Source organism: Neophocaena asiaeorientalis, unplaced genomic scaffold, assembly GCF_003031525.2.
Source record: "Neophocaena asiaeorientalis asiaeorientalis breed wild unplaced genomic scaffold, Neophocaena_asiaeorientalis_V1.1 scaffold296, whole genome shotgun sequence".
In the NCBI taxonomy this organism is placed as follows: domain Eukaryota; kingdom Metazoa; phylum Chordata; class Mammalia; order Artiodactyla; family Phocoenidae; genus Neophocaena; species Neophocaena asiaeorientalis.
This window is the reverse complement of record NW_020175084.1, coordinates 2,336,979-2,350,368: the sequence shown is the minus strand read 5'-3', so window position 1 is coordinate 2,350,368 and position 13,390 is coordinate 2,336,979. Positions and strand designations below refer to the sequence as shown.

Sequence of the window (13,390 nt, the reverse complement as noted above, 5' to 3'; positions counted from 1 at the left end):
AAGGGTGATTAAATCAGAGTCTAGATAGAATAGCTCCAATTCATCACCAAGATGAGAAAAGCTGCTAAAAGCATCAGTGAGTCAATAATGTCTTTTTTTTTTTAATGAAAATGAGCACATTAAAAAGGGGGGACTTTCCATAAACCATTTTTTAAAGCACATAGAAGCTATTATTATTTGAAGAAGATTCCACTTCTTCAAATGGTGATTGTTCTACTAATGTCTCTTGACTTGGCACTATTATCAGTAATTATTTTGAGCATTTGAACAAATTCAGAGATTTTGGGGGGTTGGCTCTTGATTCTGTTGGATTGTCATGTTTGGTTTGGTTTTTGATGAGTGCTCTGGCTTACCCAGAGTATTTCTACTTACTAGTACTATGTGGAAATAGGAAGGCAAAGATTCAAACTATGTTCCACATTTTAAAAAACAAAAGCAAAACAAACCACAAAGAAAACCCCTTTCTTTCTACCCCTTCAGTCAACAACTTAGCCTTATCACATATCATTACCCTTAAGGAGACTCTACTCCAAGGGATAGGGTTACCATCTTCCCTCAAATCCCTTATGTTAGGTGGATACTAAGTCACATCTATCTTTTTCCATAACTTTAAATCCTATTTGGGAGTAAACAAGATTCAAACACATATGTATACATATGTACAAAGATAATACAGCTGCAGTTTCAGATGCTGAGCCAAGGAAGGGCCCACTAGATACAATGCTGTAACTAAGTTTCCTGGATCACAATGTTTCTTATAGAATGTTTTCTATCCCTGTCCTCTTTCAAGGTAGATCACACCCATATTAAATAGAAAAAAAAAAAGCCACAGGTACAGGAACTCAAGACTTCTCTTCAGTCTATCTAACACTTAACTCGACTGGGCTGATAGGATATTGCTAGGCAGGCTCACCATACTCACCAATATCCACTTATCAAAGGAGGGTGATGGAATAAGAATATGTGAACACCCAAGGTTCTGCTGAACATGACTGGCAATTTAAATCTTAGATTGTTTATATGCATAGGAGCTTGTTGCTATAGACCGCTGGTTGAAGGACATTCACCAGAAATGATTTTTTAAATTTTTGTGAAAAACAAAATAATTTATATCCTATATACATAAAATACATGTGTGTAAAATATATAGCATATAAATTCAATTAAGATAAACTAATCCATTGGGTTGGTATGTATATAAAGTATATATACATATGTAATATATTATAAATTATATATTTGTTATACATTCATTCTGTATATACATATATGAATATATATATATAATTTAAGATAGATTAATCCACTGCATTATTTCCAGGGCATCTTATGACTACAATTATTTCTACTTCTATATCATCCTGCTCTAACTGGAATTTTAGGAAAGTTTAGTTAATATACAGTATATAGCATTTGTTTCTAAATATTTAATTTTCCAGGTACAGATTTTTTACAATAAGCCACTATACATCTATGCTTTTTCAGTATTAAGCTTACATCTTTGACATAAATATCTTGTAAAAGATCACCTTGCAAAATTGGATTTGGGACTGCTTACAAGTTAATTACATGTAGATGACAAAGAGAACAAGCCCAAGAAAGAAAGAATATGGTTTTACCTCCTGTCGTTTAAAACTGTGCAATCAGCTCTTTTCATTTAAGGCGGAGACCAAACTTTGCAAGTTTTCTCTGCTAAACTTGGTCGTTGAATTTTGCCGCCAATTTCACTGTCAGTTTAAATCATCTTTGGAGAAAGAATTGAGAAAATAGAAATGTTTCTTGGCTTGGCAAGCAGCAGCAGGACAGAAGTAAGAGAAGATAATGAACTCCCTGCTGTTGATTTCTTCCTACATCCTTGTTTTTTTCTGGAGCTTGTAGTGGAAACAATGCTAATGAGATCCTCTTCTGATGATGAGAAAAATGCTCTGAAATGATTTGTTCATCTGGCTCCTGACTACTGTTGTTAAAAACACATTTTATGTAAGGCCAGAAACTATCAAACTCTTAGAGGAAAACATAGGCAGAACACTCTATGACATAAATCACAGCAAGATCCTTTCTGACCCACCTCCTAGAGAAATGGAAATAAAAACAAAAATAAACAAATGGGACCTAATGAAACTTCAAAGCTTTTGCACAGCAAAGGAAACCATAAACAAGACCAAAAGACAACCCTCAGAATGGGAGAAAATATTTGCAAATGAAACAACTGACAAAGGATTAATCTCCAAAATTTATAAGCAGCACATTTAGCTCAATAAGAAAAAACCAAACAATCCAATCCAAAAATGGGCAGAAGACCTAAATAGACATTTCTCCAAAGAAGTACAGAGTGCCAACAAACACATGAATGAATGCTCAACATCATTAATCACCAGAGAAATGCAAATCAAAACTACAATGAGATATCATCTCACACCAGTCAGAATGGCCATCATCAAAAAATCTATAAACAATAAATGCTGGAGAGGGTGTGGAGAAAAGGGAACACTCTTGCACTGCTGGTGGGAATGTGAATTGGTACAGCCACTATGGAGAACAGTATGGAGGTTCCTTAAAAAACTACAAATAGAACTACCATATGACCCAGCAATCCCACTACTGGGCATATACCCTGAGAAAACCATAATTCAAAAAGAGTCATGTACCAAAATGTTCATTGCAGCTCTATTTACAATAGCCAGGAGATGGAAACAGCCTAAGTGTCCATCATCGGATGAATGGATAAAGAAGATGTGGCACATATATACAATGGAATATTACTCAGCCATAAAAAGAAACGAAATTGAGCTATTTGTAATGAGGTGGATAGACCTAGAGTCTGTCATACAGAGTGAAGTAAGTCAGAAAGAGAAAGACAAATACCGTATGCTAACACATATATATGGAATTTAAGAAAAAAAATGTCATGAAGAACCTAGGGGTAAGACAGGAATAAAGACACAGACCTACTAGAGAATGGACTTGAGGATATGGGGAGGGGGAAGGGTAAGCTGTGACAAAGTGAGAGAGTGGCATGGACATATATACACTACCAAACGTAAAATAGATAGCTAGTGGAAAGCAGTCGCACAGCTTAGGGAGATCAGCTCGGTGCTTTGTGACCACCTAGAGGGGTGGGATAGTGAGGGTGGGAGGGAGGGAGACACAAGAAGGAAGAGATATGGGAACATGTGTATATGTATAACTGATTCACTTTGTTATAAAGCAGAAACTAACACAACATTGTAAACCAATTATACTCCAATAAAGATGTAAAAAAAATTGTTTCTAAAGGCTGATAAAAGACATTATTTATGAAAGGCATTCTGCAACTCAAATAAGTTTTAATAAAATATAAACTTTTCTAAGTGAAATAAAATACAAACGGGTTTGGTCAAATATTAAATGTACCTGATTAAGGGTATTAGTTCAAAATGTTGAATACATTTCTGAGATTTCTCTCTTATGTATTCTTTAATAAAGTCTTAAGGTATAACAACAACAAAAAAAAAACACAAACAAAAAAAAAAACACATTTTATAGATCACTTTACAATTTCCCACCTAGGAAACTATAGAGGACTTCTTTGTTCACTTGGAGAAGGAGAATCATTGTTTCTTTTTGTTTCAATGGCTAATATTCATTTTTTCCTCCATGGTAGAAATAAATTTTTTACTTATTCCAAAAGATTTCATATTAGATTTTATTTAATGATTCTTAATACTGATATAGTTGGTCTATCATCCATGGTGAATGAAAAAAATAGCATGATAATGGTGAATTCTTTTTGAAGATATTTTAGTATTGCCTATTTGTTTTCCTGATAAAAAGCAAGCAGTGAAGCCATCCAAAGAGAGGAAACAAAGTGTAAGAAACCAATAACAAGTTTAAGGTAACTGGAGCAGGAGAAATGAGAATCCATTTCAAACAAGTTAGGAGGATGGGGATTCTGTGACATAAGTACCAATATATCAACAATTATACCTGAAAACTAAAAATCCTTCTAATACACACACACAGAATTTTATAGTAATATATGCCAAAATAAAAGAATTGCTAATGAGCATCTCTTTTGGATTTGGTTCCTCCATGTCTTATTCCTGCTCTAAAGAAAATAAAGTAAAATAAATAAATCATCTGTTTCACCTTGTCCGCCCTCCACCTCCTTCTGGGCCCCAGATACTGAGTTTCCATTTCTCCCAATTACTATATTCAGGATTGTGTGGGACATTCAAAATATGCAAATCTGAGTTTTCACGAATAGAGGAAAGGTGTGGATTTTACAAGCATGCTGGGGGATGGATGCGTGTTCAGTGTGAGAGAAGTGGATGAACGCACCATTGACAAAAGGCAATAGGAAGGAAATTAAATATAAGGCAGGTTGATAGAGAGGACAAATTACTACAAAAATAGATCTTCAAGAAAAATAGTACATTACAAACCCAGGTTATGATAAGTAAACAAAGATAACTCAAAGTTAGGTTGAGGAAGAGACAACTATATTCATGTCCAGAAAGGAATGTGCTGGAATTGTGGCATCTGTGCCCATGGTAGAGTGGCAGACTGAAGATGAGGTAGAGGAACATGCCATCCCATTTCTGCCCCTTCATCTTCATCTTTGCTAGTTTTATTTCCCTCAGCTACTGACTAAAAGACTAATAATAATCCCAGGAAACTCCAAGACTACCATTTTGGAATTCAGTTGTCCTTTTACTGACAAATTTGCTGATAAATTTATTGTAAGCCTAGAGTAAAAATTTTGCTCAAGCACATTTTATTTACTGGAGTTTATTTCAGTTACTATACCTAAGACCTTGTATGAGATATCCATCCTATACAAGGAAAAATAGAAGCCCAATATGCCCTATAAAACATATAAAATTATTAGTACTAGTAGATTTTCAAATCTTTCTGGGACAATCTGTTAACTTCTTAAGCAAAATGTTGCTTTGGGCCTATTTTTGAATCATTAAATAAAACTTCCTTTTATTAGTAGTTCTCATTTTCGTGGCAGTTTTATCTAAAAGAAAATGAAACAATTCCAATGAATATTTGAGCATCCAAACTGAGGATCTTAGAAAAACTTTCTCATGTTCTACAATTTTCCATTTAAAAAAGGTAGCTAGGAATCACTGTTTTGTCCATCTCCTATCTCTCCTCCTTCATAAGAATTTTTGGTTTTGTTTTATTTTCTATTTCTCTTTGAAAGTTCTTCATGAATGCAGTGACCTCTTAAACAGGGTTCCCACTCTCCAAGTGGTATTCAAGCCATCCAGTAGAATGCAGAAGAAAATATAAACATATCTTGTAATCTAGAAAATAAATTAAACCTTACTAATAATTATTATTGATCTCTCCCAAACACACTTTATCCTCCTAGCATTGGTCACATGTAACCTAAGGTAAAAGATGCAACTTGGAAGGAAAAAGGGAATTTCACAGTTTGCGGAGGGTTGACAGAGGCACCCTGATCTCCTTCCTTTGACAACACTATAGTTCAGTGTGCCAGCTTTTTGAAGAATAGCAATCATCTTAATAGTAGAATCTTTACTATACTATGTGTATTAGTATTAATGCCACAACAAATCACCACAAGCTTAGCTGCTCAAACAACATAAATTTATTAGCTTGCAGTTCTTTAGGTCAGAAGTCCTACATGAGTCTCACGGGGCTAAAGTCAAGATATCAGCAGGCTGAGTTCCTTTCTGGAGGTGCTAGAGGACAATATATTTCCTTGCTCATTTGGATTTGCTGGCAAATTTCAATTCCTCATTGTTGTATGACTGTGGTCTCCATTTTCTTGCTAATTGGCAGCTGAGAGCCATTCCCAGCTTCTAGAAGCCACCTCAATCCTTGTCTCATGACTCTTTTCCTCTATCTTCAAAACCAGCAACAATAAGGCAAGTCCCTCCCATGTTTTGAAACTCTTATCCCTTCTCTCTCATTGCATCTCTCTGACCCATTCTTCTGTCTTTCTTTCCACTTTTAAAAACTCATATGATTAGATAGGTCCCACCTGTATATTCCAGGATAATTGCCCCATTTTAAGGCCTTTAATCTTAAAGTTATATGTCAAAAGTTTTGTCATATAAGATAACATATCAAGAATTCTGGAGATTATGGTCTGGGCATCTTTGAGGGACCATTATTCTGCCTACCACACCTTGAAATTATTTTGTGTCACAAAGAGGTTCACCTGCATCCTTGCACCATAATAAATAAACAAATAAACATTGAAAATAAAAATTTACTTAGCTGTTTACCTACAAAATAAAAGGCTTGGCCCATTATTTTAAAATATTAAAATGTTCCATCTTCAAATTGCAAAAACAACTACTGATTGACATTAGGAGAGATTGAAATTTACTAGGTGAATTTCAATAAAAGCATTGGTATATTTGATAAATGAGGTTTAAGTGCTAGTAAATGATTTAGTAGTGCAACAACCAGGCACTTCTGCCATTTGCATTGACTAGGCACTGAGAGTGAACTTAAAATGAGTTGTCAATATGAAGTGAATCGTTAAAATTTATGTCCACATGAAATCTGCACACAAATGTTTAAAGCAGCTTTACTTACAATTGTCAAAACTCAGAAGCAACCAAGTTGTCCTAAGTAGATGAATGGATAAATAAAGTAAGGTACACCCAGAAAATGGAATACTATTCAGTGAACTTTTAATCCATGAAAAGACATGAAGGGAACTTAAATGCATATTACTAAGTGAAAGAAGCCAATCTGAAAAGACTATATTCTGTTTGATTCCAACTATACAGTATTCTGAAAAAGGCAAACTATGGAAACAGTAAAAAGATCAATGGTTGCCAGGGGTTAAGGGTAGGGAGAAGGATGAATAGGTGGAGTACATAGGATTTTTAGGGCAGTGGAAATACTCTGTATGATACCATAATAATGGATACATGTCACTTTACATTTGTCCAAACACACAGAATGTAAAACACCAAGAGTGAACCCTAATGTAAACTATGGGTTCTGTTGATTATGATGTGTGAGTGTAGGTTCATCAGTTGTAATAAATGTACCATTCTTGTGGGGGATGTTGATACTGGGGGAGACTATGTATGTGGGTGGGCAGGGGATATATGGGAAATATCTGTACCTTCCTATCCATTTGCTGTGAACCTAAAACTGCTCTAAAAAATAGTCTCAAAAAAACAAAAAAAAAATGTTTAAAAATGAAGTGAACCAGATTTTAGAATCATCTTATGAAATATAAAATGAAGGTTTGAAAAATAATTGTACCCTATTAGATTTCTTTCACCAAAAAAAAGAGAAAAATCAAATGAGTGGGAAAAGGGAGTTTTAAAACAAAATCTATTTTAAAATAATGTTTATTTCAACTTCATCTCATCTCTTAAAAGGGATGTTTTTGTTTTTAAATGGATATTATTAATTTAGCAGTAATTCACATAACAAATATATTGTTATAAGTAAATATCCTTTATAAATAAATATGTGTATATTTATAGTTCATGCCCTAAATTTTTACTTATAGTTGTGAGCCACCAAACTGAAAATTATTATACTAATAAGTTCATACTAAATACATTTGGTTGCTAAACTGCAAGTTAAAACTACCTAAAAACAATCCTTATCAATCTATCATCACTTTTGCAAGAGTTTTATAACAGGTAAGTCAAATCCTGATTTGTCGTCATTTCAATTTGCCACTCAAAATGTCATAAAAGAGTAGTTACTAAGGAGCCCAGGATCTTTCCATTTTGGAAATATTCAACAAACATTTTTTTTAAATGCCACTTTTTCTAATAGGCAACTGAATTTTAAACACTGAACTTTAAAAGTCACTGGAACATTTGAGATCTCATTTATACTTCTTCAGACTGTAGGGAATTTTACTTGCTGGTTATCTGAACACATATTCCCTCATTTCTTGCTGTGAAAACATCCAAATAAAATTTTCTAAATGCTTTAGCAACAGCTAGAAAACCTCTGGTTTTCTTGGTTTCTCTATGGTTGTTGCATAATGGATTTTTTTGTGACTAGAAAAACTAGTCACAAGCAAAGATGTACATATTGTTAGCCAATGGGTAGTAAATTACTAATAATGCTCATAAATTTATTTTTCTTTGGTAGAATGGATTTTTTCCCCCTCAAGTCATGCTATTTATTTGTGTTTGTGTGTTCGTGTTGTGTATGTAGTCAACACATACAGCACGTTCCTTCAAAAAATAGAAGTTAAATCCATCCCACTTACCAAACTATTCCCTGAGCCCCAGAGCCAATAGGCTTTAGATTCTGGTAGCGCTTGAGAACTGTGAAGGTTGAGTCTCCCACTTCCACGCTGTAGAACTGGTTGTCAACTTTGCTTTTGCTCATGTTGTAATGTTTGGCAATATATGACACATCCACTTGTTTATCGAATCCCTGTGAAAAAGAACAACAAAAACTTGAGACAAGAGAAAAACCAGAATGACAATGAGATACAGAAAAGCCTGTTCTTTCAATGATTACTAATACTTTGTCATCTGTAATAATTATATAGACCTGCATTTAACACAGAAAAAAATATATATATCAGTCCATGTAAGATAACCTGGAGTAAAATATCTTAGAAAAAATGCAAAGAAAAATTTGTTTTCAATATTAAAACTATTTATGATAAAATATTCTTAGATCTGCATCGTCTTTTCTGAAATGTTTCATTAAAACCATTTATTTATGCAGCAAACACCTACTGAACATATACTGGCCCCAGAGACTATGTTAGGTACTTCAGAGGTGATCCCTGATCATCTGTTATAACAGCCATATGAGGAAGAATGAAAGAATGTATCTACATCCTTTTCTCAGAAAGAACTGAGATATAAAATAATGCATAGTTTTAATTAGGCAAATATGAATTAAATAGTGTTGATTTAATTTGCTCTCAATAATACCAAAAATGCTACTGCATTAAACATTGAAAAATTTTAGTTACTAACACTGTTCTAAACTGCCACATGACAGCTTTTTTATTTATTGCCAGCTTAGATTTTAAGTATCTCAATTGCTATATCTTTTGTTTATCAATAAGAGAAGTTCTATTAATTATATTTAGCAATTGAAGAAATTGTTATTTTGAATCATGATTTATGAATATATATAATGTAAATATCCATTATCCATGATTATTATTTACCCATAAATGATCTTACATTGCTTTTTATGACATTACATAGTTTGGATTCTGTAGTGAGAAGGAACCTTACAGAATACTATCTAGCCTTTTCCTTGTGGCACACACTGGCAGATGTTTACCCAATAGTCATTCGTCTCTTTCTTGCTGATTTTGTTCAGGTTTTGAGCACTCACATGCTCTGTGGGTTCCTTCCCAGTTCCAGCACTTGAAAATTGAATACTCTAAACCAGTGGTTTTCTTTAGAGGTGACACTAACCCTTAGCAGGCATTTGGGAGATCTGTGGGCATGTTTTGGTGTGCCACAATAAAAGAAGATGTGGCTTATTGACCAATGCTGGCTGTCCTGCAATGAGTGGGACATTCCCACACAATGAATAATTACATACTTACATCTTTTGAGTATGTCAAAGCTTTAATTAGTAAAAAACAAAACAAAACTGGCTTTAATGTTCTGAGCCCAGAATCTAAACTAAAGATCTTTGTACAGTTTTAATATATACTGACCTCTGAAAATCTAATTCTCACATAATCTGAAAGAAGATTTAAACCTCCTTAGGCTCTGGACCTGTAGTTGGTAATAAAGCCATTTCCTTAGACATTTTTGGCATTTCATTTCTAATTAAAAAACTGAAATAGGAGTACAAACTAATTTGCCCTTTATGCTCTTGGATGAGAGACAGGCAGCATTAGTAATGAGGAGAATACAATGGGGACTTTGTGGACAAGGGTGGCAAAACCTACGAATCTAGTACAAGAACCTTAAGACCCCAGATGGGCTTGAGAGCAGAACAGTCGTGACAGGCACCAGCCTATGACTGGGAGACATATGCTAGCAACAATCCAGTACAAATGCACACAGACCTCAAAGAACAGAATGGACTATAAATTAGTAATCTAGGTTGTTTGGATGGAGACTGAAAATTCAAGTAATTCACAAATAAAATCATGAGAGGTCTGAAATCCAGGAGGCAGTCTATGAAGTACAGAATAGGAAATTAAACAACACTATTAAGAATCAGGGCATTGTGAGCCCATTCATGGGGACTAAACAGGGTTTAGAATTTAGACAATGGGTGTGGACAATAGCAGAAAAAAGAACATTATAACGATCCTTTATTTCAACTACAGTATCAGGAACTGTTCTCTACACCATAGTCCATTTCTACGCTAGACTTTTTAATGTATCAGTAAACTAACCCTACTAAAGTCATTTTTTTTCCCTTGGTAAGGAAAGGTAAAAAAGCTACTGGAGCTAGACTAACAAATGAATTTCATCTGTCAAGGTTAATTTGGTACAAAGTGCCCAACTTGCCATTTGTCATGTTCTGACCCTTCACATCCTGTACTACTCTAGCTCCTGACCACCCACAAAATTCTTAGCACACACTAGTCTCATCAAACCGAAGTAATCTATTTCCCTTTCCCCACATATTCTCTTTACCTCTGAAACGTCGCTATTCCAACTGCATTGCATGTATGTAGTAATCATATGTAATGACCTTTATGTTCTAGACTTCTGGCACTGGAGATACAAAAAAAAGATAAGTTCCCCATCTAGATGGAGGCAGTAAAATAAGCAAGTAGTTAAAATATGGAAAATATATTTTATAGCAGAATAAAGAAAAGATGCTAGGAACAAACAGGGAGTAGCAACTAATTGCCTGCATTCATTCATTATCATTAATTCATCCAACTACTATGTATAAAACAACCATGAATGCCAAGTCATGGTATAAAATTGGTAATGTTGGAAAGAGACTTGATTTGTGTTTTCTCTGGCTAACTATATGCCCAGTCCTCCCCTCTAACTGGTTCTCAGATGTGAGTGTACATTTGGACTACCTGGGGAGCTTGATAAAATACAAATCACTGACATAAAACCTTGGAGATTTGGATTCAGGTCTTCAGCATAGGTCCTGAGAATTTGGAGATTACTAGGCAGTCCAGGTGATTCTGATTTGAGGATCTGAGGATCTGACTTTGAGAAAGGCAGCATTAGAAAATCATTCTCACAGTGTGCTCCCTGAAGCATCAGTATCAGCATCACCTGTAGACTTGTTAGAAATGAGGCTGCTCACTCCCACCCCACACCTATTAAATCAGGAACTCCGGGGCCCAACATTCTGTTTTAATAAGGCTTCTAAGTATTCTGATGCATATTGAGAATCACACACTGGAGTGGAAGGACTGCCTGAAGTCTGTGAAACAGATCACACAGCTCTGCCTGAGATATTTGGAAACTAAAACACTTATTATGAAGCAGAAATAATATTTCTGCTTCTGCATCAGGGAACATACACTTGGTGTCTTTACGTATTGCCAAATTCCATTGTTCACGGCAAACACAAACTGGAAACCAGAGTCCTAGTTAGGACAAGGATTACCCTACATCTCAGATTCAAGTATTTGAAAGACACCCGCTGCTCCAGACTCAAGAACTAACGAAGTCGTGGTACTCAGGACAAGTCACCAGCTGGCCAAGTGCTATAATGGCGTATATCATTTCATCACAGCAATTGTTCACACGCCTGAGAAGTACCCTGTAATTTTTCCCAGTGCATACCTTGGAGCAGGACTTTTTATGTAATGGGGAAATTATATACAGACTTGGTGGTAGTTTGGTAAAATGGTTAAAACAATCATAGAGCTTAGACTAAGACCAAAATTTTAGCTACAAAAGTATTCCCAGTCAAAAAGAAACAAAAGCTATTCAAATGAAATACCTAATGCCCTGACACATTTTTTAAAATAAGAGCTACTCAGTGATTTTTTTACCCATTTGAAAGCATATAATTTCTCACAATAAGATTAAAAATCATCATTGTAAAATCTGTGAATTCACATACACACACACACACACACACACACACACACACACACAATTTCCTTCCTCAATTTCCATGCAGTCTTATCATGACTATAAAGTTCAAATATAAACTTTTCTCTAAAATTAAGCCTATGGGGCTTCCCTGGTGGTGCAGTGGTTGAGAGTCCGCCTGCCGATGCAGGGGACATGGGTTCATGTCCCGGTCCGGGAAGATCCCACATGCCGCGGAGCGGCTGGGCCCATGAGCCATGGCCACTGAGTCTGCGCGTCCAGAGCCTGTGCTCCGCAATGGGAGAGGCCACAACAGTGAGAGGCCGGTGTATCGCAAAAAAAATTTTTTTAATAAATAAATTTAATAAATAAATAAAAATAAGCCTATGAAAATATGCCATTAAGCACACTACGGAAAAATATTATCAATGCCAAAGAGATTTTTCACCCGTTATATGTTTTAGTATATTCCTATTCAGATCACAGAACTGATGATATGACCCCAAGACAGCAAGAATCAGAAATTCGTACTGGGAAGGCATGACTGGCCAATAGTTTAAGTCAGGGATTCTGAAGTTTTAATATGGATCAGAACTACCTGAGGAGCTTGTAAAACATAGATTGTTGAGTCCCACTGAAAAGTTTCTGATTCAGTGGGACTAAGATAAGGCCAAGAGTTTGTATTTCTAACAAGTTCCACACTTCGAGAACCACTATTTTAGAGAACAGTAAGAGATGTCATCATTCAAAAAAGGCTAGTTGGAGTGGCAAAAACTGGAGGAAATGCAGGTCAAACCAAGTAAACAAAGGATGTGGAAGTTAAAAATAATGCCATGATGACTTTCCTTTGTATCAGCACCTCTATAAGCAGGTCCAGCTGTCATTTTCCCTGGGATGTGTTTTCCTATCTCACAATTACAATAGAGTGTCCAGTCAATTTTCTCTCAATTATCTCATGAAAATAAACATTCCATCATCTATTTATATTAAATTTATACTAAAACATTTGGGAAGAATGTATGAAACTCACAGGTATTCATAAATGCTTGTCAAAATGAAAAGTGTTTTTCCAGAGAAAAAATTAAGATGTTGATTAAATTAATTATAAATCAGAAATGTTATATTAAAAATGAAAAACATCACAGTGGTGACTTTTGGAGATCAATACGGCTCAAAATAACTACAGGTTTAGAATAGTCTATTCTACCATTGATTCAAATTAATTTTAAAAGTAACTTATTCCCCCACTGAATATTAATCTTATATTTAAATGACTCAATGATTTATTTTATATTGACATAATAAAATTTTCTTTGAAAAAATTCAAAGCAAACTCATTTCCTCCCTGCCCCCTATCTGCCAAAAAAATTTTAAGCTAAATTCAAAGAAGACTTTATTGCTGCTGGCAGTCTGATAGGCAGAGAGGAAAT

General features: G+C 34.9%; 1 protein-coding gene across 6 annotated transcripts in view; it reads right to left on the bottom strand.

Moving 5' to 3' along the window:
* The window catches only part of MAPK10 (mitogen-activated protein kinase 10), a 338,212-nt gene that overhangs the window by 131,752 nt on the left and 193,070 nt on the right, over positions 1–13,390 (bottom strand). For all 6 annotated transcript variants that reach the window (XM_024764175.1, XM_024764173.1, XM_024764172.1 and 3 more), the window contains one exon: positions 8,219–8,388. In XM_024764175.1, coding sequence (XP_024619943.1) covers positions 8,219–8,340 — 122 coding nt within the window. In that variant the 5' untranslated portion in view covers positions 8,341–8,388. The remainder of the gene's footprint in view (positions 1–8,218; positions 8,389–13,390) is intronic.